The sequence below is a fragment of the Tubulanus polymorphus genome, chromosome 5 (genome assembly GCF_964204645.1).
Source record: "Tubulanus polymorphus chromosome 5, tnTubPoly1.2, whole genome shotgun sequence".
Lineage (NCBI taxonomy): Eukaryota > Metazoa > Nemertea > Palaeonemertea > Tubulaniformes > Tubulanidae > Tubulanus > Tubulanus polymorphus.
This window is the reverse complement of record NC_134029.1, coordinates 19,453,692-19,477,928: the sequence shown is the minus strand read 5'-3', so window position 1 is coordinate 19,477,928 and position 24,237 is coordinate 19,453,692. Positions and strand designations below refer to the sequence as shown.

The window sequence follows — 24,237 nt, the reverse complement described above, 5'->3', positions numbered from 1 at the left end:
ATAACTCAGGAGGTAATTTTTTCATCAACCCCAGGATTCCCACGGGTTTACCGATTTCATTTTCCATAACTTCTCCATACCCAGATTATATATAAATTTTCTGTAACACATCCCCAGTCTAGAACTGGCAATGTAGGCACATTCAAAATAAACAAGTGCCAATTATCAATACCAAAGGCAAATTATTTTCATAAAGTTAATTATCAAATGTGCAGTAAGACATTTAAGCAAATACGTTTAGCCTAAAATTCAAAATTGAAACGAATGTTTCATTTCAAGAGCATTTTCTGATTTTCTATAAATTTTCGATAGCCATAGAGAAGATTGTTCCCAAGATAGCTTTACTTAGGGCCTGGAAAACAAATTCCATTTTTCCAAAAAACTTTCCAAAACCCACAAGAAACCTGCAGCCTTACATAAAGCGCATATCCATTTCACTTTAGTTTCACCGGGAAAATCTTTGAGCCAGATGGCAGCATTTCCTGGTCCACAACGAACAACGATAATTCAACATAAAATACAAAAATTCTTATATTTTTCCATCAAACATTCATTTAGGAACATCTCCACAATATAATAATAATAGTAATAATAATAATAATAATGATAATAATAACGTCAATAAAATATAACCGAGATACGATTCTGTATCATTTGATATCGACATACCAGACTCTGGTAACAGTAATAGCTAACGAAAATATCAAAAGGTACCAATGTCAGAAATTGACCAATTAAGTTGCTATCCGGAAGATGTCTCCTTTTATTTCGTAAAGTAAATTAGACATCGGCAGGAAAGATTTATTCAATTAACGAAAGAGCGGACAGGTAGAAAGCTACGAAGTCGATGAGTACTTAGTGATGATTAGTTAAGACAATGCGGATATTACTTTCATGTCTCATTGCTTCCCGGGGAAACGTAGACAGACGACAAGTATCTTTGCACGGGGAAAGCGATATTAGCTGTCTTAGTCAACCATCTCGATGATATTCGAACGCCGCGCAAAGTTCAAGATAGCCGGGATGATCGGAGAATATTAATATCGCCGAATGAGTCACGACCGATAGGCTTGGCGTCGAGTACACCACCTTGGAGTACGCCGATGTAGAACAAAATTCACAAGCAATAAACTCAATCGCGGTTGAATAATAATAGTTACCGATTTGAAGTATATCGATACTTTAATTTCGCGAAGAAGTACCCAGGGCTTCCAACCTCTGAAAACTGTTATCAGTAGCAAATTGAATTTTTTCAGTAACATTTCATTGAAATATGAAATAAAATCTTCAAAATAATCAGTAGGGGTAATTATGTTGTTCATATTTCTGTATGAATAAAAGAAATCAAATCAGTATTTCTCGTTTTCAAATAGTAACAAATACTGAAAATCAGGAACAGTTGGGAGTTCTAATTATCTCGCAAACCTACAGAAAAGTATGGACGGGACTAAGCGATCCAGAAATTAGGGGCCCTAATTGTAAGCCTTAACATCTGGAAAATATTTAGGAAATATCTAGATTTGGAAGATAGATATAACGTTTTAATGTCTCATCGCTTTTCGAAAAGATGACAAGTATTTTTGCCATGTTCCAGCTCAACTAAAGAAATATTCATCAAACCGTAATTCAAATTTTTCTGTAAACACTATTCAGGAGAGAAATATCAGCACTGTATTTCGCATTTGATACGCATTTGTTTCATATGTTTTCATATGAAGCGTCACCAGAAAAACTTTAATTGAACAGAAACCATACAAGCACATAAATACATCATTGTTGCCTTAATTTACGAAAAAAAACAAACTTTACTTAATTCATCATATCTTACTTGTTTTAACAGTTAATAATCGCTGATGTAAATATCTCATAACAATGGACGGAACGCGCGTAGCATTTTGGTGATTTCGGAGGGATCCGTGTATATTCTGATAGTGAAGTAAAAACGTTTCGATAAACTGATGTAAGCTGATAAAAACTTGATACTTTAAACGAATGGATCGGATCATCAACTGGACATTATTAATTGTATAAGTACGGTTTACCGCACTAGCACAGTACCTGTGCTGGTGCGTACGTCGGAATTCTAGCGCAGATCTTCTGGGTTACCCCAGCAGCGGATTCAAGGCGTAGTTTCGGGTCCCGGACCCTGCCTTCCCGTTGAGGTGGCCCTCAAATCTGTAAATTTGACACTCATCCTCCCGGAAATTGCAATCTTTCAGATATATCTGTTCAAAAATATCTAAAACCGAGGGCAGAACAATGCAGAACCCCAATATAGGCTTCGACTAGGCTGCTTTATACCAGAAATTTTTTTTTTTTCACCTGGACCCCGGCCTTCCATTTTTTTTTTTGGATGCACCCCTATACCCCGAGCAAAATTGCTAGACACAAGACTTATGAACTAACACATGTACGAAAGACGCTAATAGATCTGGATCAGATTAATCCAGATTTCTGTCTAGTAGGTCTACACCTATACATAAAATGTACATGTTCGATATGATGTTTAATCCGAATTCTCGATAACTGATCCAGATCAAGTGAGGTCCTCGGCGTTTACAATCGTCAAGTCATCATAAACAATTTATGAATAAAAATAGACTACGACTCAATTTAAAGTCTATTTCGTTCATATTTTTGTCATTCAGTCGTCGGATTCTTCGTTCAGGTATTTGTTCGCGTCGTTGATTTTCGCCAGGTTTTCCGACATGACTTTCTCCGAGCACATGGGACAGTTTTCCTCGGTTTCTAACAACCTGAGACGCAAAGACAAAATAATCATTATTAGTAGAGTTGACAAACCGACAGTCGACTACCAGTGCACACCGTTACTGGCAAAATATCTATATACAGGTAGGACATGCCCAACTCAGACAAAAATTAAAAAATTAACCTATACCCGTTTTTCTGACTTCTTAACATATTTCCCTATCCTTAACTCAGACTCGGGTTACCTCGGACTAATTTTGACGGTCCCATTTTGTCCAATCAAATGTAAATTGAGTGATATCTGAGTTGCATAAACTAAGAAATATATTTCATATTTCGATGAATTACTGAACGGCAACCCGAGTCGTTCCGACTCGACCAGAGACTGGAGTCCACTATGAGTATCTTTACAATGCAATGTACTGGTACTTACGTAATGAATTCAGATCTGAAGGCAGGGAAATCACAGGTCGGACAGGCAGTGAGATCATCTTTGGTTATATGACGACCCTGAGAAATGAAACAAAAAAGTTAATTTCGTCGGACGTAATACAGCAGCATAAAAACCAGGGGGAATGGTTGGCCATTGAATATATCTCTACTTCAACTTACAGTCACAACGCAGAACGGAATATTGTTTTTGCAGCCGGGACAAGTGAGGGTCGTACCGGGGATTTCGAAACTACAATAGGGACAAGGTAGCAGTTCTTCTTCTTCTTCGGTTTTATCCGGTTTTCTACAACATCGAACAAACGGAGATGAATGATTCTGTATTTCCCGAAAAGAATTCGTAATCGCTCGTACTGCGTACGCACAAACATACCTAACGATAGCTTCGATCTTTTTCTTATACTTAGCATCGATTTGGTTCTTGTACTCGGGACGCAGTAACATGGCCGCGTAGCTGAACGACGAATTTCGCAGACCCGACCGATGGCATTCGATAACCGTCGACGTCAATATCGGTACGATATCTGAAATATTTTCAAAATCTTTCCTCATTTTTGAGTATACAATACATAGAAAGACCATAAAAATAATAATGATCATAACAATACATGTAATAGGTCATATATACATCTTATATCATCAGGGTGGCCACTTTTATTTCACATTCTTTTTCCCTGACTATTTCTAGACATGCATATTGTTTTCCCTGACTGTAAGACATAGATGTTGTAAGACATAGATGTATTATGTGGCTTTGACTGTATAATATTTGCCAGCGCCCACGCGCAAGTAGTAAACATCTAAATAGAGAAAACTGGTCATGAATAGATCACGGGTGACTGAATTTCATCTTAAGTTGAAGAAGTTATCTTCTTTTCACTATATCAAATTATAATCTAGTCTTCATCACGTCAGTGCTCATATCTTTTTGCCATTCCAGTCAAACCCTAATACGGTACAAATCATTGAATGATTCTCGTGAGATCGATATTTCATTTGCTGAAACTAGTCAAACACTCAATCACAAAATCTGATCCACATAATCAACCGCCTCTAGACGTGTATTGCATAACGCTATCAAGTACAGGCCTACTACTACTACTACTACAAATTACTAATAATATTGGAAAATTCTTGAAAGCTTTTAAAACTCACGAGCAGGAAATTTGCTGATATTGTTTGCCACTCGAATCAACATTCTGGCTCCTTTCAAATGATCGCCACGTTTCACGTGGATCTGTAATTAACGAAAACCGAAAAAAAAGGTTCAGGTAATCTTATCCCGAATGAAACGTACTGACGCCGAGTGAAATCGTCGATTCTCACCTTGACGAGAATATAGCTGTGAAGAATCATCAGATTCGTCAACATCTCCGTCGGAATTTTGATTCGATTTTGTTTCAGTTCTTGGTACATGCTGAACAAAACGTCGTGAGCATTGCGGTAGTTACCTAAACAAACGAAAAACGGATCCAATTTTTCAAAATATGCGAACGGTTCTTTTTATTCTACATAGAATGAAACCCGCTTGTCCTAGTTTCAAAGACATCCAGTGAAACGATGAATATAGCTTCAGTTATACAGTCACAATCATTTCTCATTACCGGACTGATTCATGTTGTTTGAATGTGATGAATGTGGTGTGGATGCATTTGGGCGACACAACTTAGATAGACAATCCTCCCTCGGCAGGGATTCGAACCTGATGGCATCACTCGACTCAGCCAAGGCACGAACCCCTGCCACACTAGACCGGGTGCGCAGATACTTGCGCAGGTTTGCGGCACGAAAACTTGCAGCACCAATCAGATCACCGGTTGCACAATCGCTGAGGTATGGATAATGATAGCTTGAGATAACCCGGGCTAAGATAAAACATGATCTTTGATTGGCTAACAATGATATTATAGTAGCTGGGCACTCAGGCTAGTGAGGCAGGGTTTCGCGCAGTAGCAGGTGCGATGCCATCAGGTTCGAGTCCCCGCCGGGGAGGATGAGATCGACCAATTCAGTCTCTCCACATATCATCTAGTTATATTATTCTTCCTTTTACCATTTATTCAATGTCTAATGATGTAAACTTCTTCATGAAAATAAATTTCTATCACTAAATTCGAATCATTTTTTTTTGTATCGAAATCCTACCGGCGTTTTGTTCCTCGCGCGCGATGATAATAGCCGTACGGGCGGCTTCTCGATACTGTTTCAAAGCCATATAGACACGGAACAAATATTTCGCGTCTTTCGGAATGTTGTCGTTTTCGCCCATCAGGAATTCGATGAGCACTTCCGTGAGTTTATCGTCGTTCGCCTGGCCGACGGTTTCGATGGCCATCTCGATAGCCTGGTGTTCGTCTTGGCCTTTCACTCGCAGGAAATGATTGAGGGCCTACGAAAATGGGAAAAAAAGATACAAAATTAATTTTCGGAAAAAATAGGCATCGGGTTGAAGATCGGAAAAATCCAGTAGACCCAAAAATCAAGCCGGATTTTATCTGGATATTACTCATCGTCCAATTCAATATAAATGAACGTAAAAAATGTTTGTTTGACTTGCATTTTCCCGACTATTCCCCGACATGCACTTTGTTTTCCCTCGATCTGCTAAAAATCCTATCAATTAACACGGCAATCCCAAAAAAATTCTGTGACTTCTCAATTGATTTTTAGCTTATATACAAAATTCCCTGACTATTCCAAAAGAAAAGAAATTTCCCTGACTTTTCTCTGATTTCCCTGATATTCAGGTTAGTGGCGGCTACCCTGTTTCACTAAGATTTTGTGATTCTATTGCTCTACCCTGTTAAGTCTTGTTTATCATCAATGTTGCCATATCAGTATACATGTAACCGGTACCTTTGGATGTTGTCCACAGAGAAGGAAGAATTTTCCGGCCATGAAGTAATTACGTTCGTTCTCGAAGTGTAAGGCTATACTTCTGTAATCTTCAGGTGTTGCATCTGGTCCTGATGAAAACATGGAAATAATATTTCACATTCTTATTCTAGAAGTTTTCCAGGTTTGCCAGATCAGTGGCCACCCTGGACAGAAGTGTATTGATGGCTCAATTCTTATTCTTTCAAATCAAGACTAGCTTGGACCTACTTTTCATTCATGACAGCAGTACAACAAAAAAATTCTAAGGTCATTCCCAATTACATCCAGCCGTATTCATGAAGCCTTACTAAGCTTAGTTTTTTGCTAAGTACCTTACTAACTATTGTTTAACTACATAGTTAGCAAACAAATGAGCTAGAAAACCTTTCTGAATATGACTGCTGGTTATTTACGATAAAATCATTGGATCAATAAACAAAGCTCAGTCTAAACTAAGTGCCAAATCTGGAATGGAGCCAGGCGCCAGATTTAATTTTCATTTGCAGAATCTAAGAACATACCGATAATGTCGGCATACGTTTCCATTTGACCGTGAACCTGAGCGAGCTGGAACGCTTCGTCGTTACACTTGGACATCACCAGAAACTGTATGGCCGATGAATAGTCGCTCAACTTCAGGAAAAACCTGAACAAAAGAAGACGAAATGAGTTGACATCGAAATTACCAATTGTGGAATGGAAACTCAATATTTTCTGAAGGATTACGTACTTGGCGACCATCTTCGCTCCATCGATTGACTGCGTTTCTCGAACTATTTTCACAGCTTCCTCCGGGTTATGCAAGTAATCCAAATTGATTCTGAAAAGCAAAGCGCGCAAACATATGTACGTATACTGCCGAAATTATTGGTACGCATAAGTAAATCGCTAAGGACTGTCATATCATCAGAAGTTGTTGACAAAGTTTCCTTGCTTTCACTGAGAAGCAGCGTTAACCTGCTGGTGTCGAATCAGTTAAACCTAAAGACAGTTAGTACTTTCAAGGTTGAGGAGATTTATCTAGAGCATGAGTTTTCGCTACTAGCGCATATTAGCTTCATCAGTTAAGGCAAATTCATATACACAATTAAGCTACTCTGCACAAGAAACAAAAGCTCAAACTCTTAATAAATCTAGTCAACCTTCGAAGTTCTATCCGTCTTAAACGTTTTATTGCGTAAAATGCTAAGTGCACAGTAGAGTCTGACTTCGGCATACGCGACCCGATGCAGAAAACCACTCAATTCGCCAGATTTCACCGCAAGGGTTTCTCGTAATGCAAATCTATCGTAGAATCGTTGAAGCGTTCTCACTAACCTGATAACATTGTCGAAATCTTTCGCGTTTTCGTAAGCTTGCGCCGCCTCCTTGTAGCGCCCGTCCGCTTCCTTCGCCTTCGCGTATTGAGCGTGAATTTTCGGCGACGTGATGTGAGATAACAATTCGCCGACTTTTGTCCTGAAGCGATATCATTGCACGTGATCAGAAAATACTTTCTCACTTTCCCCCAATTTACAAATTTTTCCTGAGTTTTCCCTGATTTTTCCATATCATAACCCTAAATCCATATAATAACTCATTGCGCGTGATCAGGAAATAGTCCATAAATCATACAATGATCCAGTCCCGCAGTTGCTGGTTAGTATCAAAATATTGAACTTATTTATTTCTAAGAGTCAAATTTGAAAACTGAGAACTGCGCGTTATGGCCTGACTCCTTCAAATAAAATATCAAACACCACGCCTATGAAACGCGTCGCCACTTTCCGCCAATTTACAAATTTTTCCTGAGTTTTTCCTGATTTTTCCATATCATTACACGAAATTCATTAATTCAGAGGAATTTATCTTATGGGCCTATATAAATTGACTCACCAGTTTTTCGAACGTATGTACACGGATGCAGCTTTATCGTAGTAACCTCCTTTTTCATACAGAAGCGCCGCCTCTGTCCATTGCTACAAACAATAACGTAATTTCTAATTCACTTTATCAAGTAAAGCCCTCTTAATGAACTCTAGCCCCGACTTATACCTTCATATTTTCAAGTATTGCTGCGCATTCTTTCTTCAATATTTTACTCGGCATTTTCAAAGCCATACCAACACCCCTTAAGAAAGAAAATATATCAAACATTCAAATTTTTGGTTTAGGACAAGTGTTAATTGGACAATAAGTTACCAATCTGCGTTCAGCTTAGTAGGGTCTTCAACAGTTTGGAGAGTGGTGACAGCGTTTAACTCTGGGATGTTAAGTTGTGGGTTCAAACCCTTTCTCCCTGACCAAGATCCACAATCCCTCTCTTCACCCAGTAGAAAATTGATTTTTGAGGCTGGGGGGGGGGGGGCAATAATACAGGACCTACAGGACCATAATTTTCAAATTTGACAGGTATTCGAGGGGTATTGGGGGTATAATCACCAAGAGTCGAGGGGCGTTTTACAATCAACTTTTAAAAGTTTGTTCCTACGTACATACAGGCCTGAACACCATAACCATCACTTTTATCATCACTTGGAAATTTTGTTGTAGTAATGGTAGCTAAATTACCTGCGAATATCGCCCATTCGGATGGATTCACGCGCCACGCCGGCCGCGCAGATCTCGTCGTGATCCCGATGCTGATCAGCTTTCGTAATACCCTTTTCGTAGTGCGCCAACGCGTTAATGTGATCGCCGGTGAATTCCAGCTGCTGGGCGTATTCCTTCGATATGAACGGAATCTGCTCGGGCGCGAGGGCTTTAGCCAGTTTCAACGCCTCGTCCCAATGCAACAGATCTCGTCGCATCTAAAAAATGGAGTAATATTTTCATAACTGTAAACATATGTAAATATACCGTAAGCAGAAATGCGTAACTCAGATCTCAACTTTGGAATTTGATGAAAGAATATAATTCAACAGATTTAACAGTAAACAGTTCAATTCGTATCACTTTTAAGCTTAACAATACTATCAACAATACTATATATGGTAGACTCCGCCGCAAAGTCAGATTCAGATAAATTTTCAACTCAAAATATTCTTCAAAATATGACCAATATATGAAATATACACTATCCAACTCGGGGATATTGCTTATCACAGTCCTAAAAAGGTTTGAATTGAGTGATATCTATTGTAAATGAGTTAGAATTAAATCCTACTTCAGCGTAAATTCTAGTCGACTAACTACCGGTAGATCTCTTCACTAGATAACAACATCTCTTTGATGAAAAAATATGTGTGATGTATAACTTGAAATGTCTTTACTAGCAGAGGACTGATATACCAATATAGAAAATGTACATGATACAAATCTAATGATAAACCGGCATATACATGTACCAGCTTTGGTAAGTCAATTCAAATTGGGGGAATCTTTTTTCTTATTTCTCGGTATCTTATATACTTATTATTTCTACGAACTGGGCTTTATCAAGTTCTAGCTGAAACGTACTTCCAATGCCGCGCTCGGGAAACTCGAGGCCAAAAACAAATCTTGCGCGAGACTGAAATCTTCCATGAACATCGCGATATAGCCGGCTAGCAAATTTCGATCTTCTGTATTCTGTAATGATAAAGAAAGCAAATTATGAATATCAATACCTTGAGTACCTCGACAAGGACATTATATTGTCTATGACTGTTTCATTTCAAGCACGTACTTTGATTTTTTGTAAAGACATCACCATTCCGGCATCAGCGATATGTCTATACACCTTGATCGCTGTAAAATGATTAAGTTTTCGTGGATATAATATTTGCAGATCGTATTTTTCAAAAATTTCATTTTGACACGCAAAATAAGCACTTCGTACCCATGTCAATTTCCAAATTCTCTAAAGCGACTCTTCCCAACTCGAGCCAATGCTCCCTCTTACAAAGCAGGTCGCAATACGTCCACGCATCTTTAAACCTGCGAAACAGTAAAAAGTAATCTAGACAAAAACCTATAGTTTAGTGAACTGATGGACCCAGTTCCACAGTTGCGAGTTAAAAGAGTTAACTCTGAGTTGAAATCAGTTCATTTTCAATGATTTAATTCTGAGTCAAATCTTAACTCAGAACTGCGGAACTGGGTTAAGGAGCTTTTCAGAACAAAATTACTACAGCAACAAACATTTCAAGATTGTAGCATTTTGATAATATATTCTATATATTTTTATTCATTCAGTATTCCTGAAGATGACTATTAGAATAGTAAATAGTAAACTACTAAAAAGCTCCAGTTACATTTTTCGGACTTTTTTCGTTATTGTTGTGGTATTCTCTTTACATAATCGTCTCAACAAATAGTGTTTTATCAATCGTGATATGCATTTTAAAAATCAGACATTACCTTCTTAAAGCTAAACACTTTTCAAGAGCATCTTTGAGCTGAAAAAAAAACAACAGATAAATCACTGAGTAATGAATAGAATATACTAAGGAAGCCTCATCTAAGGACACTTCGAACATTCATTCGATACGTACTTCAGCCGGTGACTGATCCAAAGGCTTCCCTTCGAAATCGTGAGTTGAAAGGACCAGAGTTTGGACTTTGCCGCTCTGAGTTTGAAGAGTAACCTCTCCGTTGTACAGCATGATCGGTACATGACCGTACGGCAGTTTCGTGTTTCCGACTTGAACGACTTTAGAACCTATATGTACGAATAAGGAAAGATTCCATCATAAATGGCCATAATAAACCCGTAAATAAACGATTTCGAGAAAATTTTTAAACGGCAATGATCGAATTCTATGAAATATTTCTACAAACAACGCAATGAAAAATTAGGCGAAAAATAGTTAGAATTATGGTGGCTGATTTGGGCCATACTTAAGACATTTTTCTGAACTGAGGCATGAAAAAAAAGTTTTTCACATTGGCCCATTTTTTGGTTTTCTCGTGCGAGAATTCAACAAAACATTTTGGCTTTTGCTTGAGAATTTTAAAAAAATCTGGTTTTCTTGCGCAAAAGTTCAAAGTCTTTTATTCTCTCGCACGAAAAATTCAAAACTCTAGAATTGGGCCAATGTAAAAGTTATTTTATCGTGCCTCAAGCTGAACAGAAAATGTTTCTTAGTATGGCCCGAATCAGCCACCATATAGAATAGAAACTTAAGTTAAGGTTTTAGAACTCCCATTCCGATGAGAATGGAAGCGTGGAGGTGTGTGAGTGTGGGAGGTATATATATGATGTAACACACTACTGAAATAATATTGTGCTGCTGCTGCTGCTGAAAAGTGACGCAGAAAACAAAAATATCATGAAAAATCTCGCTAAAGTTATAAGAATATTGTCGAATTCGACTATAGGTAACTAGAATTTTGAGAGTGTGCACAACGCGTCGAAAACAGAAAAAAAACGCAGAATCTCAATCGCGGGAAAACCCAGTGTCCAGTACAGTGTATATACGCCTCCCACACTTACAACTGGCCAGAGCCACCGAGGGCGGCAGGTTATACGCGGCCTGCACGTGTACGAAAGTTTCGGGCATACCAGACACTGTTTCCCGTAGGTATACGTAGGACGTTATCTTTTCGTCGTTGAACACTACGAACACGCCCTAGAATAATGAAACGAGAGAGAACAGAAGCTTGTGTCAGAGCTGTTAAATATCGAACCGTATATATTATTCACACCACGCCGTGTTAGAACTCAAACTAACACTTTGCCCTCATCAAGGATGTTACCAGAATTTTTAAAAGCGTGTCGAATAGATATCTTAGTCAAGAAAAGACGACTCAATGGCCCCTCTTACTAAGGTAAATTTTTAAATTTCAAAAGCATTTCAAGAGCATCTGGAACAATAATAACCGTCAACCGTTACTGAACTACATGTTTTTTTACTTAATGCACTGATAAGAAGTTGTGCCGCTCTGGCGACAACATACTATCATCGCCGTCCTGCGGTATCCTCACCGGTATATCCAGGACTATCAACCTCAGAAACGAGTTGAAAACTAATCCAAGAAATCAGGAATGGTTGGCGCATTTGTAAGTCTTGTCAAATGCATCTGATGGCATAAGAGTAAATCAGCATGATATGGCTTTCTTTTTCACAGTAGGATAAATAGGTATGAAATTTTGTTTCGATGCCGAAGGGTCTTTCTTAGATCGTATGAGTCGATTTAAATAAAGAAAAATATGTTTAAATCTCTACAAGTACCGGTAGATAAAAAGTTAGCGCTTACATTGAGGAACCTGGGTACATAAAGCTACTTACTGACGGCATGAACCAGTCTGGGCAGACCCCTCAAGAAAAACATGGCTCCCTATCTATATGCATCCTCGCCCGGCAGGCACTCGAACCTCATGGCATTGAGACGCGCCATGGTACAAACCCTGCCACACTAGCGCGAGTGCGCAGCTTAGATGATGTCATTATCAGCCAATCAGACATCCTGTTTTATTTTAGCCCAGGTTTTCCATTTATAGTTTTTTCGTGAAATATGCCTTGGCAATTATACCACGGGCAATCTGATTGGTGTCGCGAGTTTTAATGCGGCTAACTTGCGCACCCGGTCTATTGTGGCAGGGTTTCATATGCCGTGGCCGAGTCTAGCGATGCCATCAGGTTCGAATCCCTGCTGTATCCCTCTATATGATCCCTCTGTAAAATCACTAATTAGTACGATGTCAACTGGATTAGCGATTATGTCTCTAGCAGCCATATTTTTCGGGAATGGTCTCAACAACGTAAGCTATTTTTAGGGCACAAAATATTAGACAAAATAAATCCACTGACTGTAAGCTTACTAAATGTTATAAAGTACTACAAAAGGAATGTTAATAGCATTATCTCTAGACAGCTGAGAGATCTTGATTTGAAGAGTTTCTCGGCGGATATAGTTTAACGAACAAATCTACGCTTAAAAAAAGTTTGTACTAAGTAACCCACAGCAAGTAAACCAAAGGTGTCTCCTTGAAAATGGTTTTTAATGTTCGGATATTCAGATTTTTTTCAAAAGAAATTCTAACTCATCAATGTTTTGAATAACTTTTCTGTTATTCGAACGTGGGTTCGAGACAAAGTTTCCGATAAATTTGAATATGAACTCTTTCGTTAAACCGGGCCGCCAAGTGCTAGGTCAGTCAGCTGTCTACGTTCGATCGAGGCTGTTCGATTGTCTTTCAATCATACCCTTATACGATTCTTTATGTAACAAATACGTGACGATCGTATCGTCGTCGTACGATATGAATATCCTCTGAAATAATAATTACGAACAGGAATCCTTTCAATTCGTTCAGAAATTTGACGACATTTCTCTCACGCAATATACACATAAATACATACACTCCGACGAAAATCCCGACGATAATTCTTACCTTATCCGGTAGCCAGTTTTCCCACAGAACGCCGTGCGTTGTCGAGGAGAAATTAGGGATTTCTATGATCTGGTCGTTTACCTACATCGACCGAACAGAAGAAAATATTTCATGAAAAACGAATTACGTTTACAAATATCTATTTTCAATTGTTTAATTATCGCGTCCACGAGAATAATCAACCGAGGACTGGGCACTGAAACTATCCCAAGGGTTACACCTTCTTTAGCACGGAGGTGAACTTTGGTTTTTTCTAGTTAATAGAATATAAGAATCTCTATCCTTCAATTTCTTATGCACTAGACTTTGTGTCTGCCATGTTTAGACTACGTGGAAACTACAGAGAGTGCAAACTTCAGAGATACCTTCGGGGACTATAGTTCGGACTAACTGACATTTATTTTCAATTCATCCATTAATAGTCGATGACTGGTGATTGCCAAAGTTCACCCATGGCGAACTTCGGTTATCGGAGTTAGTACACTATTTGCGAACTAAATGAAACCGAATATCAGTTAGTCGGAACTATAGTCTGAAAATAACGAACTAAGAAACTGTGAAGACGCTGTAGTTCATATCTCGTTCGAAGATGGTGTTAGACAAAACTTAAGTGCATTTGATCACTAGCTCCGACTACTAGTCGACTAACTACGAAAACCGAAGTTCACCCACGGTAAAAATGGGAAGGCATGAAAACACAGGTAACAATACCCGCTGATGAGCATTTCTCCAATTTTTCACCACCTGCTACCCGCTGTGTTCCAGACTTACCGGATTGTAAACGTAACCATCGCTTTTATCGTCGATGAACACGAGTCGAGTTCCGCTCGGGTCGGGAAACAGTTTGCGGATGCCGACTACGTGACGAAACTCATTCACGAACTGCCAGTCTTCGATATAGAAGTAATGGATACCTCCCGTCTGTAAAACCGAAACGATTCATAACGAGTTTTTACAAAATATTCAGTACGTTGTACACGTACTTTAAAAGTAAAAGAAACAAAGTACAATTCTGTATGGGCCTATACGATGCAACCTCATCAAAGAAATCTTCATGGTTTTCTTTCCAAGGATTTTAGAGGCTGCGCAGGGTGGCCACTTTCCGCCCATTTACAAATCCCCAGGAGCCAGTTCCACAGTTCTGAGTTAAGATTTAACTCAGAGTTTACTAATTGAAAATGAACTAGTTTTAACTCAGATTTAACTCTAACTCAGAACTGTGGAACTGGGTCCTGAGTTTTCTCTAATTTTCCAAGTGATTTCATAAAATTGGCTGAGTGAATCAGAGAAATTTTCTACGTTTAAAATGTTACAATTTATTCATTTTTCATTGAATCATGCATTGATAAAGAAATGCTCTGTCAATGTCATTATTCGAGTAAGTTCACTTACATCGGTTCCGTAAATGAGAAATTCTGGGGTGACGTCGTGACAAGTGATACGTCCACTGCTACTATCATCAGGGAATAGTCTCGTCTCTCTGCTCTCATCTGTACCCATCGATTCACCTTCAATCTGAAACAATAGATTTTCATAATATCAACAACAGAACACTTCCAAAACATTATCTAAACCATATCGAATATACCTTTCCCTCGTTAAGCGTACAATTCAATTCAAATTGCCACTACCAAACCTACAAATTTTCAACTTTAGGAGTCAACCAGAGGCCGGTTCCATATTCGAACTAAGATGGTTTTAGACTGTTCTTAAGCCCAAGCCATGACGAAAGAACAGGCCCCAGGAGAATGCCACCTATCAGTATGTATTAGTAGGACAAGGTTCGGATTGCGACATGAACTGCCGAATAATGACAGCTTTTTCACGAGTTCCATCTAGACTTAAGTTAAAGGCTGGCTGGTAAGTGACCCAAGTGGAGACCAGCAGCTGTATTCATAAAGCCCATTTCTAGCTTAGTTCCTCACTACCTATAGTTTAACTACATAGCAACCAACTAAGCTAGAAAACTTTTGTGAATAAGGCTGCATGCTGATACGGGATATAGGCCTATTAACTTATAATAATTACCATGTGGAGTTGAACTTTTCCTTCGAAACTGACGCCAGCGTAATCAGCATTCAGTTTAATAGACTGCACAGTACCGAGGTATTCTCTATCTTTCATCTTCTCTGGTCCTGCAACATATTTCTCAGATCTATCAGTCATATGCAATAAAGCAGCCTTTCATCATAAAGCTTGTATATTGTAAACCAAGGAATCATTTTCAGCCATTTTCAGCCAAATCACCGAAGACCAAAATTAATTCAGAATTTATAGACAAGCTTTTTAGCTATATTTTCTCTTATCGTGGGTCTGAGTTCAGTCCAGTTCTTGTGTAGATAATACAGACAAACAGATTCTAATAGCAGTCAGTATTTATTTCAGCGTATTTACTTACCACCTTCACTCAGCATGTAGAACCAGGCTCTGTTATTCATGCCGACCGCGAGATGATACGGACCGAGACCGATAAACGACGGCTCCACCTCGATAGCCAGTACCGTCGATGCTCCCTGGAAAATAACAAAAGCGCGAATTGAATTCCGCTTCCACGAATTCTCCAGGTTTTCCCCCAGTTAAAAACAGAACTTTCCCCGTGTCCTGATGAACCAAAAAGTTCATACCATGATCCAGTAGTAAACTGGCCGGGTAAATATTTCCAGTTTCAGGTGATATATTTTCATAGGAATTCATAACTACATCAAATGAAGTTTTTAGAGTTGTGATGTACGGTTGACAGAGATGGAGAACATAGTTCGGGAGCATAACACAATTCGCGGGGAAAACGTGAGTGCAACATAAACGCCATTTCCCTACGTTCTCCAGATATTTATCAAAATTTATCAAATTCCGCGTCTTTTCCATGAGAGAAATCAATTCACCGCATTTTCCAGAATTGTAGTCGCCCTGAGTGAGTCTATTTCATTCTTAAGGCTACAAACAACAAATTCCATCTCCCCTGCCAACAATTTGAATTTCACCCAGTTCTACAGTCACGATTTAGATTCAGCTAAACCCTGAATAAGTTCATGTTCAATTGTTTTGATTGCTGTTTAATTTGAACTCGTACCACTGTGAAAGAACTAGTTACCGTGACCTAATAGCATCTTGTCCACTGAAAAATGGGCAGTCAACCAAAGCGCCTGTAAATCTCTTAGGCTAAAAATGTATCCATTTTGTAGGCTGTCGGGTTTATTCGCGAAAATTTTCAAATTCATTTCAAAAGAACGTAAAACATACCCGGTTAACATCATCTTGAATGGTGACTTCCAGCAACGACGTTAGATAAGCGATCCTAGTTTGTATAGCAGCTCCCAGTATTGGTAGTTTAGTGAGGTAAACGTGAAGCGAGCCTTTCTGAGTCGATAAAGCCATCAGCTGTCCGTCATCTGTCCACGATATCTTATCCAGACTGCGTTCGTCGTCCAGGTAGATGATCGCGTACATGTCCTTCATTTCGGACAAATCGTGGATTTTTATGCTGAAACATATTCGAAAAGAAGATTATATTCAAAACGAAAGTTTCTAGGGATCCTCAGATATCTATGTATCTGCGTCAATGTATTCAAGGGATACCAACAAATTCTTCGAAAATAACACCTCAACTTTAGTACGCAACTTTACAGTAAATTTGTATTCATCCTTTTCCATTGCTAGGGTATCCGCCCTCAGCAAGGATTCAAATGAGAATGAGACTACCACAGGACAAACCCTGAACTGAATAGACCCAGTTTGCATATATCTACCCAGTTTGCATATATCTAAGAAGTCAAGTCAAAGAGAAATTAACAGTGTCAACCAGACAGTGTCAGTCAGATCGTCACTGATCTGAATTGACAGTGTCAATCAGATTGCCTGTTGTTTAATCATTGAGGAATGAAATCCGATTCGCTAACTATGACATCACCCTGGCCGAGTCTCAATGCTATCAGGATCGAATCTTTGCCAAGGGATAATGTTGCTTGCGAGGCCAAAATTAGGAAACTAAGCAATCACCAGGACCAGGGGTTCATAGACTAAGTACCGAAGTTATCCATAGGAGTAAATCCTCAATCTGGATGACATAGTAACAATGAGAAACTACGGTTATAACTAACGAATTTCAAAATGTTCTCCGCGACTTTTTTTCTTCCACATCTATGAAATACAGCCCTGGATTTTATCACAAACTCTTAAGAACTGAGAAAGACCGACTGATTAAGACCATTCACACTATTACCAATCTCACTAGTACTCGGATACAGGTCAAATTTAGAGTAAATATCACCTCATCCTCACTGACCGTCGGACGTTCAAATCCAGCCCGCAACTGTCAAACTACAGCTCCGGTATACTTACCAGTTGTCGCCGCACGAAGCCGCCTTGTTTAGGGACAACGAGATCGCGATGCCCGTCAAGTTGTCTTTGTGGTTTCGAGCTTGGAACAGTTCCTGTCCGATCTCCTTCATGTGCGTGGAAATAACGATGAAAAATCCGTGCGAAAAACCGATCATTATGTAACCATCTCCGTACCTAGAAATAAACACGTTTTAAACAACATGCATATTGGCTGCAGATCTTAAGCCACGATCACACAGAGACGATTTGGCCCAGATCCGATCCGAATCAGGGCCTGTGCATGATTAGCCCTTTCAGTGCATCTTCACCGCAGTGCGGTGTATAAATCAGTGATAGATTTTGCTAGTACACCGCAATGCGGTGTATTGATGTTATTAGTAATTATCTCTTGAAAAATGGCAGCACCTGTCAAACATAGTGAAATAGTAATCACTAACGATACACTGCACCGCGGTGTAGACGCACTATAGTGGTATTCCTGTTATTCAGCACACTAGGGTGGAATTTTTGAAAATTTTCAAATTATCTCCAGCACTATAGGGTATTGATTAGTCAGCACTGAAAGGGTAAGGGAGCGTAAACCACTCACTCGATACTAAAGAGTACTGAAACTAAGTGAAGTGAGTAACTTCCAGAACCAGTTCCAATTCACACGCAATAATTTTACCCTTGCTTTAATTTGGCACGGGCCTGGTCCGAAATTTTTGGTCACCAAACAGACACACGTTTGAATGGTCGTTCCGGGCCTAATTTGGCACGGACCAAAAATGCTCGTGCGATCGCGGCTTTTCTTACAGCGGATTCAATTTTCGTCGATTGTAAACGAATTTTACCATTTATAAGCTACGATGTTGCCGTAACGTTGCTGAAATGCCAATTCAACCGGATTTTCAGGTTCGTTCATATTGTATAGAAACAGTGTCTTTCTTCCGATCACGACACTCACCTAAAGAAATCGAGCAACACAATTTAGTATTCAATTATCAAGATAGCTTATCACTGGTTCACAGCTATGTTCGCTAAGCGATGGGGTACCATGTCAGATGGGGCACAACAGTTATAAGAAGCCAAACATCAGTTTATTTTCGATGAAATTTGGACTCCATTTTTAGATTCTTGAATCCAAAATACCGGTACGAATCCATGCGAGATTGACTTTCCCATTCAGTGTGTGGTATAGATTTCACTGAAAATTGACATACTAACGAGAAAAATTATTTGAATTCCTTCCAATTGAAACGTAGAAGAAATTGAAGCGCTGTAATTTGAGAGTTGCCGGAATCCCATAATCTAAAAGTCTATGCCATGAAAATAGCCGTTTGATATCTTCCCAGGTATAGTTCCTCATTCGATGAAAGTATGATCGCAATATTAGTGAACACGTACAGTACTGAACTCGGAATGAAAAGCTGAAAATACAATCTCAAGCAAATCGCCAGAATTTTGAAACTTTTAAACGCGAAACATCAATGAATAACAAAAATCTATCTAGAATCGAGAACAAAACGGCGAATAACAAAAAAATGTAAATGCCGGAACTATGAACTTTTTAATCACTTCACGGAAACCAGGATTATCCATGCTATCATCGGGTTCAGGTTTCACTGTCACGTAGTCCGGCCAATGATACGTGCTAACAGTTTTTGGCGATTTTATCAAATTCTGCAACCACATACAAATGAAAATAAAAGACAATTTCAGCAGCAGGATTCTATATCAAGATTTTTCAACGACCCCAGAAGGTAAATACAGCGCGTCTATAATTTCTATTCCAAATCCAACAAATCAAAACCGTAGGGTGGAAACACAGGAATTGAATTCCTAATTTGTTAATGCTTCAATGCGACAGGACACGGGAGTTAGTCTCTATATACATCAATAGGCTCCACTAAAGTGTCGGATTCAATGTCAACTCGGATAAATGTTTAACTTGGAGGAGAGTTTCAACATTCCTCCGATTCTATCAATGGATTACAGACACGTACCATATTATAGGCCTTACTTGGAAATCAATCAAACCAGGACAAATTTCCACGGTGCAAAACAATTTTTACTTCAGTAGCTACTATATTATCAATTACGTAACAGAAAAGTGTAGAAACTAATGATAATTCCCCATCTCTAAATATCCTACAAAGTTCGGTCAAAATTTGAATAACTTCAAATAATTCCTTTTTTTTCAGTTCGGATGCAGCACTTTATTCTCGCCGCGGTGAACGGAGAACTTACCGTGTTTTCGCCCATCTGACTGCGTTCGTCCCCTTTCATTTCGGAAAACTGAACTTCCATCGGATCGGCTCGAACCGACGTCGTGCGTATCGTATCGCCTTCCGCGTTGCTGATCGTAATCGTACGATCCTCGCTTCCGAGGGCCAACAAATTCTGCATACTCCACGCTCCGCACGTGATTTTCTTTGTGTGTTTACCCAGAATAGGAACTTTCCTGCGTAAAGGAGAGAAGTAATTTAGTTTATTGTTTATTATGAATTCTACTAGAATGATAACCACACTAAAACGTGGTGAACTGATAATAAGATAAAAACCCACTATCTACAGATTAACCCTTTCAGTGCGTCTACACCCCAGTGTGGTGTATAAATCAGTGATAGATTTTGCTAGTACACCGCACTGCGGTGTATTGATGTAATTAGTAATTAACTGTCTTGGAAAATGGCAGCACGTGTCAAACATAGTGAAATACTAGTAACTAACGATACACCGCACCGCAGTGTAGACGCACTATAGTGGTATTCCCGTTGTTCAACACACTAGGGTGGAATTTTTTAGAATTTTCAAATTATCTCCAGCACTATAGGGTATTAATTAGTCAGCACTGAAAGGGTTAAAAGAATTTTAAAACTGAGAATTTATTTATTTGAACAATCTAAACTATATAAAATACACAACGTTTCGATCTCACCCTAAAGATCATCGTCAGATCAACGGACACCTGGCGATGATCTCTAGGGTGAGATCGAAACGTCGTGTATTTTATATATTTTAGATTGTTTGAATAAATAAATTCTTGGTTTTAAAATTCTTTTAATCTGTAAATAGTGGGTTTTTATCTTAATGAATTCTACTGTTTCTTCAAAAATACAATCCCTGATTCAAAATCCCTTGTGGGGTAAACCACTCAGGCCAGTGAATTGAACTAGAATTTATTTGCAAAACTGATTCTCAACTCAAGAAACAGAATTTTCATAGTCCCAACACAACCGAAAAAAAGGGAGTATAGTGTAGTTTTCTGTTCAAGTCATTGAAGTAACCTTTTCCAAATTTTCATTTAGAAAAAAAATGTTTTTATATGTGAAAAAGATCTCCAGCAATAACTTTATCTTTTCAAGTTATGTATGCAAGGTTGGATTAACAAAATGTGCTGCATTACCTGGATGTTTGATGATTGTATATCAGAAGGTTGCCCTTAGCTGTACCTATGGCGAGCTGGGGCCCAACTTTCGACCAGATTAAGTACGTCAACGAATCCCTGTGGAAATAAAAGAACATCTTAACATGCATCTATGAATATCTCCATTGCAGAAAGGGGCATGTCCTGGTAATTTCAGGAGAATTTATAGACTTCCTTAAAAATCAGATATAGGCCTACAAAAAATGGTGCGTATATTCAGGTCATACTTGTAGGTTGTAACATTGTTTCCACAGAAACATGAATTCAAAATTCACAAGTGTTTCATGGGTGATTTTTAATTTTCCCATAGAAACGCTACCTTTGTGAAAACGAAAAACCATCATACTACAGGGACATCAACATTTGAGTGATGACCGGTTGATAAAGGCGATTTTCAATTGAATTGCTTATTTGCCATTAGGATAGGCTGTGAAGGATGTACTGTGAAGTTCTAAATGAATTTCTCAAATATTTCCCAGATTGGTGGAAAGTCAAACAAGTGAAATTTACAAATAGGCCTATTAAAGGTTTCCCCCCATTTTCTAGTACTGTGGGACACATGTTTTAGGAGAGCTAAGGCGAGTACTGTGGGAACCATGAAAAGGCAAGCTAAGGCAAGTATGGCACACCATTTCAACCTACCTCAATCCACTGTCTAGTTGGGTTGTTTTCCGGGCATTAGCGCTCCACAGAAATATGACCCCGGTTTTATCGTTGATTATCGCCAACGTGTCTCCGTCTTTGTCCCATCCTAGACCGGAACACATACTAGAAAATATACGAGGACGATTTCGATGCTTTTATTAGAAATAAATGGAAATTAAAATGGAAGTTTTATAGGAAATAGATTGATGAAGTGACTATTCTGATAGACCCAGCAGTCTGAATCAACGTGCTTGCACAAATGTACGGTACTAGGAAAATTCCAAGAAATGACCACGAAACTTTCGATTTCGATTAGTGCTCTTTACTAACAGAGAGAGTCAATGCTAGTTTTAAACCTTTAATCATAGCCTAATCCTTACTTACCCAATGCCTTATCTTACCCAAACCCTTACTCTCTCGACACTAAACCCTAATTTTCTGCGTTCGAAATATGTCCATTATTGAAGTTCAAAATTATTGTTTGGACGGGTCTATTAGAAACCACTTAGAAAAAGTAATCGAATGCTTTTGCACTCAATGTACTGAGCCTATTTATGGTTCGTTATGGGGCATTGAGCGAATACGTACCCAGGTAAACTTATCTCATCGTGAATTTCACCGTGACGATCGTAAATACGAACCACATGATCGGACCTATATTTGACAGGAAAAATAAGTTCAGAAAGAAGTCTGTATAGGACTGTTCCGCATAGCCGTAAATAACATTTACTGATTGAGAGATGGGTTGTTGGCGTCCATCGTGATGTAATTTATGAATATCATTGAAAAAATGTACAGAGCCAAAAAGGGATGTTTTAAGTAAAAATATCACAGAATAGACAAATAGCTAGAGTAGTAGAAGGCTTGGTTGGGGTAAGCTTATGCATCTCACTTTTTCAGTCAGTTTCAATTCAGCCTTTTTTTCTCATCAGCATTTGGTTTTCTTACCCTGTTGTTGCTAAATAGTTGCCGTGGGTTTTCTGCCAGGCGTACACTATCGCTCCCAAACCGTGGGTTTTATCAGGAATTGTGAACACACGCTGCGAAAAAATAACGACAACGTTAGTCACAGAAATTACACGACGAAAGGACTGAACACAGACTAACGAAAACGGTATTTTTCTATATTTAACACGTAATTAAACGGTGAAAAACGCATCAAAAAGCTTCCATTTTTCGCTGCAATTTCAATATAATCGGTAATTTCATATATTTCGTAAAATACCTTCATTTTCGGCTTCGTTCACTCTTTATTTTCAGAAAAAAATCTAAATTTTTGACAGCATTTTCTCTCATTAGCAACTGGAATGCTACGCCTGCGCACTGACTAAAACTCGCATGCCACAGTTTACATTTCCCATCTATCCAATTCAAATATTTATTGTACTGATCATTTTTTGGTTTTTAAAACGAAAACAGAAAATTCGGATTTTAGATAAATTTGAACCTGTCGATATTTTTCGTTTTTTTATTGTGGGACATTACCGTATACCATTGGGTTTCAATCCCAGTAAGCAATTGTATTTTTCCTTTTTTTGCTTTTCTTCTATCTCCTCGCTCTATTTACCTCCCAACATGTATAAGTTCAAAATTTATTTCATCCTCCATCTAATTTCCTGATTTTAATCACCATTATAAAGGTCCAATGGCCCTGTGGCTCACCATTAAGTCATTTAGTGCATATATTGTCAAAAATACGCAGTATTAGATTGGCCGTAATTTCACAAGTCAGAATACCTCCATCCACAAAATGTCAAAAAAAAAATGCAAACATATACGGACTTTTTTTTCTAGAAATGAAAAGAATAGCGGCTATGATTTTTTTCTTAAATAAATACCGACTTGGAAGACCCACTACTTGCTAGTTCAGAATTGCAACTGAATTGAATAGCCCACTCGCTTATATTCGTGTCAACGAACAAATAATAAGCAAGCGTACGATACATAATCGAATAAAATGTTCGCCATTTTGTCTTGGGTTTGACATTAGGCTTTCCCAATGGGCTTTCCCAATTACATCAGAGAAGCTGAAATTCCTAGAATTTCCCGTATATCCCACACTACAGCCAATCACATTAGAAGAACGATAACCACACTCAAACGTGGTGAACGGATAATAAGATAAAATCCCACTATTTACAGATTAAAAGAATTTAAAAACCAGAATTTATTTATTCAATCAAAAATATATAAAAGACACGACGTTTCGATCTCACCCTAGAGATCATCGTCAGGTTTGACACACCTGACGATCGTCAGGTGTGATCATAGTATAATATTCTCACTCCCTGTTGTGCGGGCATACTACAGAAATATAAGATATGGGGAAAAACCGGTACTGCCCAAGCGACGCACCAAACACTCCGAATAGACAAGCCATAAAACCCCAAAACTAACATCCCAAAACCCAAACCCAAACCATAAAAGGGGAGTTAAACATTAGATCAAAACGGCAATCGCACAGAAGCAATATTGAGATCATATGTGAAAGCCTTACGGGACTGAACCTCCC

At 38.6% G+C, this 24,237-nt stretch overlaps 1 protein-coding gene across 2 annotated transcripts; it reads right to left on the bottom strand.

Annotated features, from left to right (window-relative positions):
- Positions 1 to 617: 617 nt before the first annotated feature.
- On the bottom strand, positions 618 to 23,041 carry LOC141904925 (WD repeat-containing protein 19-like). 2 transcript variants are annotated; one of them, XM_074793549.1, is made up of 34 exons: positions 22,951 to 23,041; positions 22,674 to 22,765; positions 22,314 to 22,379; positions 21,723 to 21,848; positions 21,060 to 21,158; positions 19,901 to 20,114; positions 18,505 to 18,617; positions 17,672 to 17,845; positions 16,574 to 16,814; positions 15,732 to 15,846; positions 15,362 to 15,468; positions 14,726 to 14,848; positions 14,105 to 14,254; positions 13,334 to 13,414; positions 13,146 to 13,212; positions 10,491 to 10,657; positions 10,357 to 10,394; positions 9,836 to 9,933; positions 9,683 to 9,744; positions 9,475 to 9,585; positions 8,587 to 8,825; positions 8,071 to 8,146; positions 7,912 to 7,994; positions 7,354 to 7,494; positions 6,767 to 6,856; positions 6,558 to 6,682; positions 6,016 to 6,125; positions 5,305 to 5,548; positions 4,486 to 4,610; positions 4,315 to 4,396; positions 3,533 to 3,683; positions 3,322 to 3,445; positions 3,143 to 3,219; positions 618 to 2,756 (listed from the first exon to the last, which is right to left on the bottom strand). In XM_074793549.1, the coding sequence occupies exons 1-34, from the start codon at positions 22,954 to 22,956 to the stop codon at positions 2,645 to 2,647; spliced, it is 4,029 nt and encodes a 1,342-aa protein (XP_074649650.1). In that variant the 5' UTR covers positions 22,957 to 23,041; the 3' UTR covers positions 618 to 2,644. The 2 variants fall into 2 exon arrangements, with proteins under 2 accessions (XP_074649650.1, XP_074649651.1); XM_074793550.1 differs by lacking the exon at positions 13,146 to 13,212 and adding an exon at positions 11,501 to 11,567.
- Between the last annotated feature and the right edge of the window lie 1,196 nt (positions 23,042 to 24,237).

Excerpts from the sequence above, each read along its gene's own strand:
- LOC141904925 (XM_074793549.1), bottom strand. Across the intron at positions 5,549-6,015 it reads TCTGTGGACAACATCCAAAG|GCCCTCAATCATTTCCTGCG; the intron begins GTACCGGTTACA and ends CCATTTTCGTAG. Across the intron at positions 2,757-3,142 it reads TTCAGATCTGAATTCATTAC|GTTGTTAGAAACCGAGGAAA; the intron begins GTAAGTACCAGT and ends TTTGCGTCTCAG.